Source organism: Apus apus, chromosome 14, assembly GCF_020740795.1.
Source record: "Apus apus isolate bApuApu2 chromosome 14, bApuApu2.pri.cur, whole genome shotgun sequence".
Taxonomy (NCBI): Eukaryota; Metazoa; Chordata; class Aves; order Apodiformes; family Apodidae; genus Apus; species Apus apus.
The window spans coordinates 7,767,898-7,786,450 of NC_067295.1; the positions used below are offsets into that span (position 1 = coordinate 7,767,898).

At 40.6% G+C, this 18,553-nt stretch overlaps 2 protein-coding genes across 3 annotated transcripts in view; one reads left to right on the forward strand and one right to left on the reverse strand.

The window, feature by feature from the left end:
• Positions 1 to 225: 225 nt before the first annotated feature.
• CDR2 (cerebellar degeneration related protein 2) lies at positions 226 to 16,370 on the forward strand. Its single transcript, XM_051632165.1, has 5 exons — positions 226 to 463; positions 5,837 to 5,949; positions 10,313 to 10,461; positions 10,713 to 10,877; positions 12,075 to 16,370. Exons 1-5 carry the CDS (start codon positions 385 to 387, stop codon positions 12,940 to 12,942), a joined length of 1,374 nt encoding a protein of 457 aa, XP_051488125.1. The 5' UTR covers positions 226 to 384; the 3' UTR covers positions 12,943 to 16,370.
• Positions 15,883 to 18,553, reverse strand: part of POLR3E (RNA polymerase III subunit E) — a 29,779-nt gene continuing 27,108 nt past the window's right edge. The window contains exon 21 of one of the 2 annotated variants that reach the window (XM_051632163.1): positions 15,883 to 16,739. In XM_051632163.1, the coding sequence (XP_051488123.1) occupies positions 16,683 to 16,739 (57 nt within the window). In that variant the 3' untranslated portion in view covers positions 15,883 to 16,682. Of the gene's footprint in view, positions 16,740 to 17,814; positions 18,262 to 18,553 lie in introns of those variants that run through there. The other variant, XM_051632164.1, reaches the window with a different exon arrangement.

An 18,553-nucleotide genomic window follows, 5' to 3' on the forward strand; every position in this document is an offset into this window, starting at 1 on the left:
GGCATCAACAGCCCGGGCCGACCTTCCCTTCGCTCTCATTGGCGGCTTGAACTGAATGCGCCTTGTGATTGGCCGAGGCTCCCTTCGATCTGCCCAGCGAGCGGCTTCCCATTGGCTCTCCGCAGAGGAGGTGAGGGTGTTGTGTTTGAATCGCGAGGAGGCGGTGGGCGGGCGGGCGGCTGCCGCCTGCCACGTTGCCGCCGGCAGCTTCGCGCAGCCCGGCCAGAAGGGGGAGAGGTTCGGCAAAGTCCGGAAACGCTCGGCAATGGCCGGAGGCGGCTTTTAAGGAGCGGAGCGGCTGCCGGCTCGCCCTGACCCGCCGCCCGCGCCGAGGGGACGCGGCTCGCCCCGGCCTCCCGCCGCGCCGTCAGGGGAGGGGGCGCGATGCTGGCCGACAGCCTGGTGGAGGAGTTCGAGATCCGCGAGGATGAGCCCTGGTACGATCAGCAGGACCTGCAGCAAGGTGAGCCGGGCGGGGGGCGTGCGAGGGCAGGGGCTGCGGGCGGCGGCCGGGGCGGCGGGCGGGAGAAGGGGGCGGCCAGCACGGCGGCGCGGAGCCCGCAGGGAGCCCGGGCGGGGCGGGAAGGGAAGGGCGCTCGGGGAGCGAAGCCTCCGGCGAGGGTGGCGGGAGCGGGGGTCGTGCCGAGGGTGGCGGGAGCGGGGGTCGTGCCGCCCCGCGGCTGTGCCAGGCGGGAGCCCGGTTCCCTGCGCGGCCGCGCTTCCCGCTGCCTTGGGCGCGTCGGAGAGGGATCGCTGCTATCGATAAGGGTTGCAGCCGTCTTTGTTTGACGGAGGGGTTGCTGCCGCCGAGTTAAATTGTGCCTGGGTCCCTTTCCAGCCGGGAGGAGGGAAGGGGGGAGGGAAGCGGCTCTCCGAGAAGTTGCACCTTGACAGGACGTGAAGCCCCAGGGTGGGCGCTGGGAATAGCGGGCACTGGAAGCCAAGGGCTGGGTTGCTGTATTGCGCCCTGCTGGGTCTTTTTGTAAGGGTTTCCAGTCGATGAAGTTGTTAACGTAGCTGCACTCGATTGGTTGCAGATCCATTATTAAGAACTTTATACATTCAGTTCCTAACACGTACGAATAACTCCACTGGGCTCAGGATGACCTGCATCCAGCTCCCGTGTGGCATTCTGTCAGTAGGTCTTACACGTTACATGCAAGGCATCTCATGCTCCTTTCACTGGTACGGAAGGAGTCACAGGAGTACACGACGTATAGAATTAGACTAAAAATCTTCTACAGGTACAATATGGAAAAAAAGTGCAAATTCCTTTACTTCTACTTTTTGTTATCAATGCTGAGTGTGTTTTAAAAGGCCAGCTCAAAGCTGTGAAGTGGCTTTCTGCAAACTTGCTCCAGCCTTATGCTTTTGGCTTTTACCTTGAGATACATTAATTCTCGTGGTTGGTAGGTGCTGCTGTACTACAAACCATAAAGAGATACTTTTGAAAGCTCATCCTAGCTAACCAGTTTTCTTACTGAGGTCAGGCATCTGACAGCAGAAACTTTTTTTGAGACAGGAATAGGTCTCTCTAATTGTATGCTTTGACTATAAAATAGCTAAGTGTTTGAAAGCTGTGTTTAGGTATTCGCTGCTCAAAATAGATGTTTTTATGGCTGTAGGATATAAACCAATCAGTTCAAATAAGATCCTGAAACAGTAGTGTCCTGTCAAAGGGAAGAGTTCAAAATTTGAAGACATGATTTAACAATGTCAGTTTTTGTGGAGTAGAAGACCTACATAGACTTCACAGTGTATTGCAGCTGGATTCTTGTCTAACTGATGTTCCTTTTAATGTCATTTTTTAAATAAAAATGAGTGAAATAATCACCATTTGATTCTATGCTATGAACATTTAAGAAACTGTTTAATTTGAGAGGTTTCTGCATTTTGAGGGTTGGTCAATGCTCTGAACATTTGAACAATCTTTTTCTGGCAATTACCTCTTTACAAGCCTAAATGGAATTGCCTTGGCAAAAGGAAAAGGAGGAAAATAAACTGATAGGCAAGTTGAAATGCAAAGAAGAAATTCTTTACAGGAATGTTTTTAAAATGTTCTGTTACACCTTATTCCTGGAGTCTGAAAGATACTCTTCCTTCTAAGACTAAGCAATCCTAATGTATGTAAACAGAGTAGTAAGATTGCTTATCAAGGTATCTTGAAACTTCTCACAATCCAAACAATCAATGCATGTTTAAAAACTGAGGAGTATGTTTATGAGAAAACCTAGGTTGTAAAACATTAGGAAGCGCCCTGAAACAAGCTTGTAGTTTTTGTCAGCCAGTCTTTGAAATGTAAAATTTGGGTAGGGTTTTGGAAAAAGCTTGTGACAGTCTTTGTATGCAGCAGAAGCCTTTGCCTTGACAATGGAGGTGGGCTTTTCTGGCATGAAAACAGAATGCTTACGGAATTCTTCTAAGGACTGGAACAGCTGTGCTTCCTTCTGCAACATCCATGTTGTGCTGCAGTATGCTGACCTTTGAAAAAGAATTCTTTTGTGTGGCTGCTCTTTTTACATGTTTAAGAGAACAGAGGGTGATCTGAGCATGGAGCAAGAAATATGAACATAAATAAAAACCAAAAGTAAGGTTTTACTTTTAGAATGGTTTGGGTTGGAAGAAACCTTAAAGATCACCTAGTTCAAACCCCCCTGCAGGGGCAGGGACACCTCCCACCAGACCTGGTTGCATAAAGCCCTGCCCAACCTGGCCTTGAACACCTCCAGGGAGGGGGCAGCCACAGCCTCCCTGGGCAACCTGTTCCAGTGCCTCACCGCCCTCACAGTAAAGAATTTCTTCCTAATGTCTAACCTAAATCTCCCCTCTTCCAGTTTAAAACCATTATCCTTTGTCCTATCACTACACACCTTGGTAAAAAGTCCCTCCCCAGTTAAGTAAACTTCAGCCAGACTTCCTTACATATCTTGCACTACTAATGCCTTTTGCTGTTGAAAAGAACATACTTCTTTTTAGATTGAAAATTCTTTGAATAATTTTGTTAGGTTATGAAAACTAGAAAAGAAGGATTTTGGTACTGTTTTTTTCTCAATTATAGTAACACTGTCAGAATAGATTGTGGAGAAGTGCTGGTAAGTGAGGGGTGTTTAACTTCATAGAAGACTTACTGAAGTGCTGTTGGTTTAGAGATTTCTGATGGGGCTTTTAAACACCAGTACAACTGATCAGATTTAGTAAAACTAAGAGCTGAACATCTGCACGTATGCAGTTTGCATTATTAAAAACCTCTCTGCTTACATCTTCAGGGTGAGAAGGAAAAGTGCACGTCTGAGGCAGACCTTGGCTGTTATTTACATACATTTAGGACAGAAAATGCAGTGAGCTTCTAGCATTGTGCACTAACTGCAAGAGAATTGTAAATTAGCGGTTTTCCTTCAGTATATAGAGAACACATTCATATTGCACATCTCACTCCTAAAATGTGCTCTTTCTAATGCTTATAGGTACTTAACAGTTTAGAAAAATAGACACAAAGCAAATTCTTGATTTTATAAAAGGTGAAGTTGTTTCAGTTCTTGCTTTCTTTAGGGGTAGGAGTTAGGGTTTTTGCTGAGCTTTTCCACTTGTCTTCTCCCCTTCAGAAACAAATTGCCTTAATTACAAAACAGCATGCTTTTCCTAGAGTAACTCATTTGTGCTTCTGCCATTCTAATGAACAGAATGAGTGTGTCAGTATAATGATCTGAATTCTACTACTTACATTGTATTCAAAGTACGATGTGGTGTGTGCTACTTTATTTAGTAGATGAGGAGGCATTCAAGAATGAAACTGTCAACTCCTAAATGTACTGAAACATTCAAACTTTCACTTTGGGAAGGGAAATGGCAGCAAGTAATTCCATTATGTAGTATGTCTTTAATATAATCCTAAAATCTGTCTAAATCTCTTATTAAAATAAAAGAATGGACTACTTAGTCTTTGCTTTGAGTTATGTCAGTATTGTTCACTAGCTTTAAAGATTGTGGCTTCTAGTAAAGATTTGAGTAGTATGAGAACTTGTGAATTGGGACTCCATTTTATAAGGGATGAGAGCTTAAGTGGATTTGAAGACTACAGTATTCTGTAATGTGGAAGAACAAGCAGCTTGGTGTTTGAAAGGGAGTTATTTTGTCCATGGCAAAACAATGTACAGTCTCTGTTTTAAAATGGGCAAAACTTAAGCAGGATGCCTTTAGGCTTCCTTACTTAAGCTCCAGCCCTGGAAAAGGCTGTGTTTCTTTACAAGTGGTGTTACAGTGAAAAGCTATGTGAGAATAAACTCCTTAAGTATAGATCAGTATGCCATGTGGCTCCTAGTGATACACCTTTTGGAACTGTGAGGAACTCCAATGCAGTGTGATTTGTTTAAAATAATTTTTGTGGAATTTATTCTAAGAATCTGATCTTAAGGTCACAGCTGTTGTTTTGCCAGAATTGGACATCTACAACTTAACTGACAAATGCTCCTACTCACTTGTCCTTGTAAGTCTGAATTTGGCTTGTGTATGTAGAGAATAATTTTGGACAGGCTGCCAAACTGAAGGTTAGCACAAAACAATCTCAGGCCAGTGTTCCATCTATCACAATGACTAGTTGATAAGATAATTGGGAAGGGGCAGGAAAGAGGCAAGATAACACGTTAAAACAAGGGCATCTTAATAAAATGATTTTTTTTTTTTCCTCATCTAGCTACCACTACATGTCCCTTGTATATTAACTCTTCTTGAAGGGAATCTAGCTTTTCCTTTCTTTCTGTTTCTTTCCCACTAGTCATGCTAGTTCTGTGTGAAAATTAACAAGCTTGTATAGCATGCATGGTCATGGTCTGGGTGATGGAAAGGAGGTGGAAAATTAGAGATTTTCAGAAATCTGTTGGATTCTTAACATGTAATCCCTGCACAGAGTAATTACAATTTTAGCAGAAACACCAATATTTGTTTACTTGTTACATTACGTTAGCTTTTAAATTGCATGTCTTTAAACACAATAATATAGAATATCTAGTGCTACTGATTCTATTGAACAAATACCAAGCTTTGCTCTAGAAAGGAGCTGAGTGTTCAGATGACTGATTTCTTAATTTGAAACAACTACAGTCACTGCACCCTGCAGGTGATTGAAGATGTCTGAAGTGAAATTGAGATTAAGTGCCTGAGAAAAAGTGACATTTAAAATGATGTTTTGAAGCACATAAACCAATTATTGACTCCTGGGTTTATGAGCTTGAAAAGCAGAATAGCTACATTTCTTTATCCGTTTTATGTCTTTTGATATTGTGTCACCATAAAAAAGCATCTGAAACTTTCATTTAGCACTTGATCCTGTATGACCTGAACGTCCTTGGTGAAGGGGTAATGGGGAAGAACAGCAAAGTAAGTAAGAGTACAATCAGCTTTGGCCATGGTCTAGCCTGATGAACATTTATTACAGGGTCTTTAATGCTTATTATTTTGAAATAAGAGTGCTGTAAACATGGTGAAGTGTAGCTGACAGACTGGGTAGAGATGCTGGTACAGTACCAGGCAGATGTTAGGAAGTGAGGACAAGATGGGTGGACGTGTCTGACCTGTGGCTGAAGGACCAAAGGAGAAACTAAGGAAGCCTCAAGAGATAAGAGTATCTTCTAGGGTTCAGGACTGACTTAGACTTGCATTATAGGTTGTATATTGATGTTCTACTTAAGTATAAGCTAAGTTTCTTTTTGGGTACTGGAAATAACATAGAGCAATTATAACAGAAACAGAAAACCACCTCAATTATTGGATTAAAATGCTTTAAAATTAGAGTGTATTTTTGGCTCTGTAACTTACATGCAAACATGCTTTCTTGGTTTAGACCTTCACCTTGCTGCTGAGCTTGGGAAGACGCTCCTGGACCGTAACACTGAACTAGAAGCATCTTTACAACAAATGTATGCAACAAATCAAGAGCAACTGCAGGAAATAGAGGCAAGTGTTTAAGGGATTCAAAGGTTAAAGCATCTGGATGTGCAATGTAATAGCAGATAAGCTCAATCTGAATTTCTTGACATCTGATGGACACTATAAGGAAAAATACTGAACAATCTTTAAGCACTTCTACTTTGAGACTTAAAAAGCTGCAAAGGCTTGATCATACTTAAAACTGTTTGGTTATTGAAAGCTTTGTGCCAGTAAAATTCATGTTGGATTTGGCTTATTCTGCATTTGACTGCATTTTTCTTTTTGTACTAAAAAGTTGCTTCACTTCTTGCTAAATTCTGCTGATCTTGTCAGGTAATACAACATTAAATTATATAATAAATTAATTACTAATTATATTATTATATGAAAATATTAGTGGTCACAGCACTGAAATTTAAATGCTGATAAGTGCAGGAGAGAGACTTAAAATCTGAGGATGTGTATTTACACTAAACTGTGCTGTGGTAAAGAGAGTTAAAGTATATGTGAATTTTAAAAAAAAAAAGTCAAATCAAAAAACCCCAACAAAACCAAACACCTAAATAGTATCTAACTACAAGATGTAATGAATATATTGTTCTGTATTTTACAGGAAAAAATCCCAAACATCACCACTGTTTCAAAGACACTCATATTTCTGTGATTTGGTGGAAAAACCTGGCCGTTTTTAGGCAATTTCTATTTTTCTTTCTTTCTAAATAGCACCCATGTTCTTGCAGACCTAGCATTTGACAGCATGATTTTTTTTTTTTTTTAAATTTTCAGCTATCAGAGGGCAGTGCTTGGTCTCTAATAATTGAATTATTAAATATTCAGTACCTTGCTGACTGATAACATATTAGAAACGTAGTCAGCATTTCAGTTTGGTTCTGGTGTTAATCAAAAGGAACAGGCTGTGACTGGTATACACTAGGTTTTTACAAGATCTGAGTTCCTTTGTGCAAGCAACACTTAAACAGGGATGGTGTATGGATTTTGTACAGTTGCAACTTAAAACACTCATCAATGTAGTGGTAATGGATAACTTAAGGAATCCTTACCTTGATACTGACATATATAGGTGTGTTCACATGACTGCTTATAGACAAACATGGCATTTTTATTAGCTGAAGCACAATTTCTGGGTGCAGGGTTGGTTTTTTGTACAATGTTTGTTTTATACCTCATACTGTGGTTCTTTTCCTCTATTACGTGCTAAACATCATCTTTATCCTGTTCATTTGATGAAACAATGTTTGAATGGCTGATTTGAATGATTTGAATGGCGGATGTGTAAGTGCCACAGCATTAAAAAAAGTATTTATTTATGCAGAGACTTAACTCATTGCCATAAATGTTTTTTATATTAAAAAAATACTTAACATCTAGAGAGGACAAACACTTCAAGGTGCTATACAAATACTGTTCTTCTTAAGATTCAACTCCTGTATGAACAACCATGTTTAAGAAAGTGCTTAACACAGTTTCAACACACCTTTTGAAATAACATGGCGTAACTTTGTGATAGATAACTAATCTGGCTCATTGATTGTAGCTGCTTAATAAGCAGCTGTATTTTAATGCTACCTTGAAACAGGAACTAGTCAGAAGTGTCCTTCCAGCAGGGATCTATAGTGGATGTGTTGCAGGATCAAGTACTTGTATGTTCAGGCCTCATACAGTGGCAGACTAATTTATTCTCTATATATCTTGCTTTGCATAGCCAATCAAAAAACCAAATTAAGACTTGTGTGATATTACTTTTTGAAGGCTTTATCTGATACCTCTTTTTTTCTCCTTTTCTCCAACATGGGTAGGAGTGTATATTGGGTTGACCCTTCAAAGTGAGGAGGAGAGAGGTGGGAGAACAGTTTTTGTGATGCTTCTAACTAGTGCCTGCACCTTTATTTGCCCAACTCACTGTCTCAAGTCAAAGAGCCTGTCTAGTGTGTTCACATCTGCAGCAGTAACCTGCTTGTCCTCTGTCTTAACATCTTCTGTCTTTTCCCAATGTGGTTTAAACATGTAATAGCAACTTGAAACATTTCTCTCCAAGTAAGTCTCTCTTGCAACAGGATTTCTGGTAGAAAAGGGAAAATCAGGTTAACCCCTTCTTCAAATACCCAGAGAGAACCTTAAGAAGTATTGAATATATTTGCTTACTGGCACAAATGTTTGTTACAGGAATGCACTGAAACAAATGGGAATTAAGTTAGCAAACGCAAGGTGCAGTACTTTTTAGCTGGTAAAAGCAGTTCAGTCAGATATTTTCATACCTATATTACTGTCTTTGGTGGAAATGCAGGACACCTGCTGCATGAGATACATGTGCAAGTGGCATATCCACTCTCTGTGCTTGATTTCTCTTAATTTTCAAGTGCTTGTCTCTGTAACCTAAAAGCAATCTTTCAGCTTTTGTGATAGCTACTCTGCTGTGGTTTTGACTAGCTTTTTTAGTGCAGTCTTGATATCAGTGTAAATCTTTGGGGTTTTTTTCCTCTGTTCATTCACATCTTATGGGTAGCAAAGTCTAGAACTGGCTAAGAAATCATTCTGAAATATGGAACTGCCTTGTCTGCACTGAAGAGGAAGGGTCAAAGGTTTTGGGATGCTTAGGATTGCATCTAATATATTAAACACTAACATATTAAGCATTTTACAGCCTTGGATCATTATATCTGACCTCTGTGCTGACACGTGTGCCACTAACTAATCATTGTAAGTGTAATAAATGCTGGATTAAAAGGGCAGCTTTATTCCTGTCTGAATCTGTTCTCAGCACTCAGAATTGAGAAATACTGACTCTGCTTTTATCTTGTGGTAGAATGCAAGAAGTCTCAACTGCTTCTTCATATTAGGTGCTCAGTTGCAGGGGAGGTGGAATAAACGTGACCTTCTGAAGTATTTATTACCAAGTCTCTATTTTGGTGGCCTGGCTATACCAGGCCAACTTGACCCCAGCACTGAAGATATGGGAGACACAAGGTGGAGAATCTCCATTCATCTGAAACTTCCTCAACAGCTCATAGTAATAAGTGGTAACATTGAATTCTGGCATCAGACCCTTGGTTTCTTTGTTTATCAACACTTGTACTGCTGAAAAATACCTGAAGATCTGCAGCTCCTTCTGAGAATAACCAATAGGGAAAGTTAATCTGAAAAGGGTCACATTGAGATTCCGTTGCTAATCCATGCACTATTTTTGTGTAAATCCTTGGTCATGTGCACACAGGCTACAGAAGGATCTGGCCTGCTATCACGTTGATCTTCTGGAAGTCTATGTAGCAGTTACTTGTCCTAGATTAACTTATTATCTGTTCTTAAATGGCCTAAAATGTAAACCCATCAATCTTCTAATGAGGTAAAAGGTTAAGTAGAATATTAGAAATTTTGAGAGTGTAAAAGAAGTAATTTTGCCTAGAAATTGGCTGTTCTTCCTTGAAGTTAACTTTTTTGTAAGTAGCATGTAGTAATAGAAAATACATTGAGAGAAAATAATTCTGTGTAACAAGAAAGTATTTCAGACTTTAAGGGTTAGATTTTTTTGTTCAAGTCTGTTTGATGCAAATTCTATTGTGGATTTTTAGAATTGGATTGGTCCTATCCTGGGTGGGACCATGTAAGACACTTGCATTAAGAGCTTCAGGTGACTGTTAATTGCTCTTAGATGGAGAATTACAAGCTTTTTGACAGTATTCAAGAAACTTGACAGTCAATGTTGTTGATTGTAAAACTAAAGAGAGGATTAAAATGAAAATGTTACATGTGGACCTCTTTAAAAAGGTAGGAAACCTTTATTTGGGATTATAGCAACTGGACTAGCTCACTGCAGGTGATGAAAGATTGAATTCAGTAATTTGGTTACACATCCTGGCACAGAGTAGCCTGCATCCTGTCTTAAGTATGACCACAACCTACATTTTGTTCTGCTGAACCTAATGCGAGCTTCAGACTAGGAAAAACTTAGGCCAAGTGAAGAAAAATGTAATTAAGGATGGTGCCACCTGGCAGCTTTTAGAAGGACTTTGTGGATAATTCAGGGTTATGTTGAGGTCTGGATTTGTGGCGAAATCAGTGACGACTGCAGGACAGACAAACCCAATCCAGAAGGCTTGGTACTAGCAAAAGCAAGGACAGATAAGAATGTAGCTTGCACAACCAAACCCAACTCCCGGATAAAAGGCTGGTTGATCAGCCTGGGTTGACCTCTGTGACAAAGGCAAGCTGGATAGCTGAGTTACTGATAGCGCCTTATCAACTGAACACTTAACAGAGCAACCACTGGCATCTAGTTATGAAACGTAGTTGTTTCCCTATGAATGTGAATAAAAAGTGCAGTAGTTCTGTCTGTTTCAAGTATAAACCAGTAACAGCAAACACTGTCTTGCAGTACCTCACAAAGCAAGTGGAGCTCTTGCGTCAGATGAACGATCAGCACGCCAAAGTCTATGAACAGCTGGATGTGACAGCAAGGGAGCTTGAGGACACTAATCAAAAACTAGTTGCAGAAAGTAGAGCTTCACAACAAAAGATACTCAGGTAACAAACTTATACAAGATCCTGCCCCTCCAGTTGATAATACAAAAAGAGCAGTCCAAGTGTATTTGTATAGTTACTGGGTGGCTGTGTAATGGTGTACTACAGTACTGTTATATTGAATGGATGGCTTGATTTAAAACCATCTTTTGGGGCCAAAGAGCAGAGAAGAAACTACAATATGAGGGGGTGGGAAATTCCCATGTCCTTGACTAAACACTCAAATGTTTTAACAGCCATCATTCACTATTTAGCTTGACAGAGACTATTGAAAATCTGCAAACCCACATGGATGACCTGCAGCAACAAGTAGAAGAACTGAAGAAGCAGGGGCGAGGCCGGATGAGCCATGAGAGATCTGACCAGCCAAGATCAATGCACAGTTTCTCATGTTTGAAGGAGCTTTACGACCTTCGCCAGTAAGACTTTGTACCTTGCATAGCAAAGAGAATACTGAAATTACTTCAAGCAAAGCTTTTAAAACTAAGACACAAGCACAGATGTCAAACAAATGAACAGAAAATAATCTAATGTTCACAACTGGCAAAATATCTGCACTGTGTGGTGTTGCCACAGCTTCTGGCATACTACTAGACTGTAGTAGTCTTTGTGTGAGAGAAACTGCAGGTTTGTCTTGAAAGGTTCTCTCCCAGAGTCTCTAACCATATTAAATTGCAGCCTTGAAAGCTTAGAGCAACTTGCACCACACTTTTTTTTCAGTCAGAGAAAAGCACACAAACAGATATTCTGAGAAACAAACATTCTCAACACAAAATATTTTCTGCAACTTACCCTTTCCCTGGGTGTCTGTGGATATCTTCTTTTTCAGGAAGGCAGAATTCTTGCAATAGGTTTCCTGAATTTACACTGGTTAAAATTATGCTTCAGCTGGTAAAATGGTGCCTGGACCTCTGGGCTGCTTTTTTAATTTAGAGCAGTTTCACCCAGCTGAAATGCATTAGAATACCCACTGGGACAATCACCTGAGGTAAAAGCTCCAACTAGCTTCAGTCCTAGAAGATAACTTTTTAAGTGAAGCACCTCCACAAACAGGCAAAACAGGCTTTTGTATCTGGGCTTCAGCACTACATGGAGGTAGGACTGTAGAATAAATCCATACATCCAAAAAGAAGTTACTTGTTGACAATTCAAAAGATAAGTAATTCCTTGAAACTGCCAAAGCCTTGTGGAAATACCAGCCTGCAGAATTGTCTTGTAAATTTTGAAGCCTTTTTCCACAATCAGTAGTGATAAAAAAGTGGAATGCTACAAAAAAAATCTGAGTGCCAGAAAGTATTGCATGATGCATAGAGGCAATGGTTATTTAAACTTAAATTGTGTGTCTAGTTATTCAATAAGCTTGTCTGTAACTTGAAACTATTAAGAAGCTGCTATTCTGCTGGAGCTGGAAGGTTTGATTTGATGGCTTTTAAGTATTTACAAAGTCTTCTCTGATCACTAAGGGGAGTGACAGGTTAGTAGAATGACTGCTATGTATACTTTGAGGTGTGCTGGCACACAGTTTGAGGCTGTCTGTGGTTACCAAGGGCACAAAACCTTTAGGTGTGGTCAGCTGTACTTCCTCCATTCAATAATACTGATTTTTGTTTCTGCAGGTATTTTGTTTATGATCATGTGTTTGCAGAAAAGATTGCTTCGATGGATAGTCAGCTAAGTCCTCTAGAAGAAGAAAATGAGAACTTAAAAAAGGCAGTTACAGTTCTGCAAGCCCAACTTAACCTAGAAAAAGAGAGGAGGGTAACCATGGAAGAGGAATACAGTCTCATGGTAAAAGAAAACCGTGACCTTGAGCAGAGGCTTGTTGATATAGACTTACTTCGAGCTCGTGCAGAGGAGTTGGAAGTGGAAGTAGCTGAAATGCGACAAATACTTCAGTCTGAAAACACATTCCATAATGCTGATAAATTGGTGCCAGAATCCTTTTTCGTTTCATTCAAGGAATCTTTAGACAGGGAGCTTGGTCAGAGCCCAGCAGATGATGGACTTCTGACTGTATCAGAATTTGAGAAGAAGGCACTGAAACGGAGCAGCAGCGACACTTTCCTAAGCAGTGCTGCAGGGGGAGACATTCTAAGGGGCCATGAAGAAACCTGTATCAGGAGAGCTGAAGCTGTGAAGCAGAGGGGAATCTCTGTACTTAATGAAGTTGATGCTCAGTATAATGCTCTGAAAGTGAAGTATGAGGAACTTCTGAAGAAGTGTCAAATGGATGAAGATTCTTTGAAACACAAGGCTGTGCAAACACTGAAGCAGTATTCCAAAGACTTAAATGTGGGGAATACCCAGTATGATCTTTCAGCTAGCAACCAAGAATTCACAAATGTGGAGCTAAGTGACTCTCCCACAAATGCTCTTCCTGAATATAAAGCACTCTTCAAGGAAATTTTTAGCTGTATCAGAAAAACAAAGGAAGAAATAGATGAACACAGAGCTAAGTACAAGTCCCTCTCCTCTCAGCCCTAACATTGGATGTGCTGACAACCTGTTTTCTATTCATGACTTATCTGTTAGTCAAGAAGGGGAAAAAACTTTATAAAAATGACAGAAGACCCCTTATACTGATGAATTTCTTGAGCACTCAAAATGAATGTTTTGAATTGGCTTGTAGACCTGTAGTTAACAAGCTAGTTAGTTAACAGCTAGTCTCTCTTTACCTGTGTAGCAATAGATTTAATGTTGTTTAGCACTGTCACACAAACTAGTGGTTGTAAAGCAAACAAACATCATACCTTAATACTACACTACTACTTCATACTACACTTAATCTCTGGCCAGAGCAGTGACTGACACTAGTTTCCTTACTCCACTTCAAAAATAATAGAGAATCTGTAAGAAATCTGTACTGTGCTTCTCCTAAGGAACCAGACTACAGCTTTCTTTTGGTTTGCAGGTGATGATCTAGCCCTGTAACTACATTTGTGTAGAAAATTAAAAACAGAGCCCCTGACCAGTATCATGGGCAGCCTCTCCTTGGTCCTCGAGTATGAAGTTAGCAGTCTAGCTGAAGTTGCTTTGGCAGGGAGGTGGAGAACTGGCACAGCAGCCTGCTCTGTGCTTTGGTTAAGGTAATACCATGTTTTTCACATGCACTAAGCTCTGTCTTCCTACTAGAAAAGTATTTGCTGTAAAGTTTGTGTGGCTTTTTAGGTATGGTTTCTTATGTAGGGCACTTTCTCTTAAGGCAAGATACTGTGAATTGATTATGTATGTTTTTTGGGACCTACTGTTCTTCGTGGAATGTCTGCAAAGTACATTTTTATGTGTATTTGGAAAGATAGAAGCTTGCAATTTAGCTGTTTAGTAGTAGCATTGACATAGTGGAATAGCTTTTAATCTTACATACCACAAACTCCAAGTGCTTGAAGGAGATGGGCCGGGTAAAACCTTATCATACTGTTTTGTCTGTTGCTTCCAGTGTCAGCTTCTGTGGACTTATTCCATGCTGCCTGGAGTGGGTGGAAGGCCAGACACAACACTACCAGACCATATCCTCCTGAAAACAGGGGACCACATTCTTGTCAGTCTTTATCAACTCCCACATGAATAATAATTTAGATGTATTAAAGTTTAGAAAAACAAGTAACATGGAGAAATATGATTTTTTTTTTAAAAAAACTGCTTCCAAGTGTGAAGAAAACAAAGGCTAAGAGACTAAGTGGGGGGTGAGGCACAAGAAAAGATGACATCCTTCTCCTTACAAAGGGCCTAATAATTTAATTGGTCAGCTTTTTTTGGGAATCCACTTATTGCCTGTCTGAGCTGCTGCAAAATAAAAAACAGTTACAGAGTGTTGGCAATTTCTCAGCTTTAGTTCAACTGCTCCTTTTGCAGTTCTGTCTGCCTTGTGTTGTACCCTGTTAAGCTTGTGTATAGCTGTTCTTCAGCTGCAGTATTAAAACTTCATTCAGTGGGAGTTTCTCCAATACATGTATTGCATTCTGAAAATTATTTAAAAATGGGAATCTGAATCTTGTAAGTAAATAAATAATCCAGTCAAGCTACATGTGTAACTAGTAATTATGCCCATCTGTGCCAAACAGGAAACATAAACTTGGTACAGTTGGCACCTGCATTATCTAGTCTTGCAATCTTTCCTGTGTAGCTCAGATGGAGTTTCTATTAAATTTGTATTTTAAAAAGGTTACACTAAATGGAAAAGTATAGGCCTGTCTGGGATAAAAATCCATGGGGAACTAAGTTTCTCCTCATTGTTGTGGTGTTTGTTAGTGCTGCTAAAAAAGGAGGGGGGGAAAAAAAGGCAGAAAAGCTGCTTTCCTGCCATCAGGTTACTGTATTGTCATGTTTTCCCTAACACTTGGATCCTCATCAGTGGGAGGTCTGCCCCAATTCAGATCCTGGAAAGCAGTAACCTTAAATGAGAGAGGCATGACACTGTTAGTCACAAATTATTTACTACCAGCATTCCTCATCACTTTATGGGAAGGGGGATCCACACCTGCTGGACCAGGAGACATGTAAAAGCAATTCAGAATATTTTGTTAAATAGGTGATATTCAGTGGTCTATTACTGTTGGCTAATTTAGAGCACTTTCATATATACAATTTTTACACTTTAAAAGTATTGCAAATTTTCTCTGTTTCCACAGAACTTGATTTTTCTGTAATGTAGCTTCTCCTTGGCTACCTGTGCCATGGCTAAGCTCTGGCTGCACTGTCCTTTAACACCAAACTGTACATATTGTGCAATAAAAAACTCCAAGGCTTGGTTCTTCTTTCATAATTTCTCTGACTGTGGCTTTACCAGGGAGCAGCTTTATAGATGCAGCCATGGGTAATGCTGTACTAGGAAGATGTCAGCCATGGGTGCATGCACCAGACCAAGACAAAGGCTGCCTATACTTAAAATGCCTCCCAGTTACATTCATGGACTTAATAAACTACTCTGGAATATTAATTAAGGTAGAATTTTAGCAGTTTAAAAACATACACTTTCCAGAGAACTGTGAAATGCCATTAAGTATGGGAACAATACTCTTAGCCAATCTTACCTGGATTAACTACCTTAATCTGCTTAGTCAACAACTCAGCCTTTTCTGAGCGTAAGTAGATGAAATTAATAGAATCTCCTTTAACTTTACATGTGATGGAAATTATAGCCAAGAACACAACCAGTAAAGTAACCAGTAACAGTAGGATATTCCTTATCGCAGCGAGGTTTCAGTAATAACCACGCAATAGGCTCTTGCTTGACAGCTACCTCTGGCTACCCCTACAGAACATGATGCAAGCAGAATCATGTAAAGCAGTTTAAGAGGCAGTTTACTATCTACCTCTAACCTCTGCTAAAACATTCCTGACCTTTCCTTCCTCCGTAAGCCTTCAGCCTATACGGACCTGGTGCAGTTTCCATTTCTTCTTGGACAAACACAACGCAGGGTAGAATTGACCTTAGAGATAAAATTTTATTAGAAAAATTACATAAAATAGATGTTTTACATTGTTGCTGTGTGCTAACTACAGCTGGATGCCTTCCAGAGGGTGCACTCTTGTTACTTACCTCCCTGTATTTGCACACAGCAATGCAAAAAATCCCTCCAACAAACCCCACACCAATATAAGAAATCCAGTAGTTGTTCCACATGTTTCAAATGTAGGTACTTTTCCAAACAACTCATTTCACAGACAACAGGTGAGAACAATTGCTATGTAGTACAGAGTTAAAGACAGTGATTCTGTTTCCTCCCTCCCTGGCCTTACATTTCCATGAACATGACTACCTTCTCTTCACAAAGAGGGCTGCAAGGGCTACTACAATGCTCAGACTGAAGTATGAGCATCTAGGTATTTAACAAAAACTGGGATGTTTGTAAACAAATTTAATTTATTGGCATTACTTACAAAATAAAGTATTAGACCATGATTTTCCATCATGTCTGTGTCAGTATATTCTTTTTATTTTCATAATGAAACAGAATGAGATTTGAAATACATGAGAAATCCCCGATTAATCACGCTGCAGACAGGGTCCCAGGCTGCCCTCCTAGCTGCTCCTGCGGCCATGCAAGCACGTGTGTGGGGATGTCAGGGACCCTCTGTCTGCAATGTGCCCCCACGTGCCCCCAAGTAGGTCAGATCCTGCCCCGGGCTCCCACGGCCACGGCATTGCTGTCCGTGCCGCCTGCTGCAGGGCTCCTCTTTCATCCTGGAGATCACCTGAAGTAAAGAAACCGCAACCACCGCTGTCAAGACTGCACCGTCCCCTTAAGATACCACATTCCACCGTAGCTCACACAGCAGTCCTGGGGAGAAAGGGAAAGTCTGTAAGGCCATGGGAACCACTGTGTGGCCTTGGGACAAGAAAGGTGATCAATAACAAAGTCTCCTCTCCAGTGTGCACCAGAGAGAACAAATCCAGAGCAGCAGGTTATCCCCACCCTGAAGGCCACATAGCTTAAATGAAGATGACAAACACAAGAGGGGTGAGGTGGAGACCATAAGGAAGATAAACAATGTGATGGGCAGCAAGAAACTGGGAAATTTTGGGATAAATGATGGGCATCGTGCAGAAGCCAGTTTAGGAAAGGCTGCGGGGAGGCATGAAGACAAGGGGAGCGAGGGGTGAACATAGGCTGAGCTCAGGTGGAGAGACTGAAGGGAGCAGCAGGAATAGGCTGGAGTGTGAAGGCAGTTACCAGATCTGAATCCTTCTAAGAAACATTCTAGGATAATGGGCAGTCAAACCTCAGAACTGCACTTCATTGTTCTGACCACACGTCTGCTAAGCTGACAGCCAGTGTGCACAGAGCAAAGGAGTTCAGTGAGTTCTCTTGCTGCTCATTTTCTTATTTCCACTACATGAGCACCAATTCTCGTGAGTTCTCATCTCATGCCTTCACTTTCTACTGCTCCCACCCTCCCATTCAGGTAATTCAACACAAGCTTAAGAACTGCTACAGAATTGATGCTGTGGAGCATGAAGAGAAAAAAGTATCTTTTTTTGTGAAGTCTTGGGCCTCGCACATCACAAAAACAACTTAAGTGTGGAGGCTAGAAAGAGGGTTTGCAGACTCAATTTGAAGATGCAAAAATACAAACTCTGTCAGTCTGTTCCTCAGTGTATAGAAAAGGAGCACACACAGTTTCATTCAAACAGGAATCCAATCTCTTGTGGTGTAAAGAAGCCAGAGAATTTACCTATTTAATTAAATCATACTTCTGACATTTCTTTCAGAAACAATTTCACTCCTGTGACAAATGTATTAAAGGTGATGAACACAAGGCTGGTCACACAATGGCTTAGTGGCTTACATAAAAAGTTTTTTCCCAGTTTTTTAGGGAAAGGTATTTTTTTTCCAGAAATGTTACTTGTTGAATAGCAACAGCATAATGAAAAACTAATGCCAGTACATTGTCTAGATGTTCCAGGAGAGCTGATATTTGAGCTCATGTAGTCAGTTGACAAATCTCTCAGCACAGGCAAGCCACATGAAATACTGTCAAGCAGGCAGACATGTCTGAGCTTATTTTAATTCTAAGACCAGGTTCTTTCAAGCAAGACCAGTTTGCTTATTATCACAGCAACAGATCTGTAATTTTTCAAATACACTATTATTCTGTTTCCAGATCCCAAAGTAATAAAAGTACTTAACCACTTGTCTTATTGAAGTGGGTGACAGTGAGCAAAGACCCAGCAACAATGATTAAAGTATTAGTTGGCAACTTTCTACTTAGCTGTCCTGCATTGCTTTTAAAACTTGTCAATCATGGCCTGCGTAGTCCATACTCTATACCTTAAACTTCTTTAGCAAGTAAATGGTGCACCTTCAAAGACAGAGATTAAAGGATTCAAATAAACATTCACAATGAAATCTGTTAACTACTACTTTGCCTGCTTGTTTTGGCTCAGGTTTTGCTCCCTACACTTCTGCATGTCCTACTATAGAATAAAATGCATTTCTTTCTGAATATGTGGCACTTGTGCTCTTCAGCATTGAACAACAGCAGTAAGCCAGTAAACTCAGCACACTGTGCAAAACCCTCCCACATCCCTCATGTTTAACTCCACAGTACCTAAAATAATCTCTAAAGTATCACATTTACTACACTCTATTCT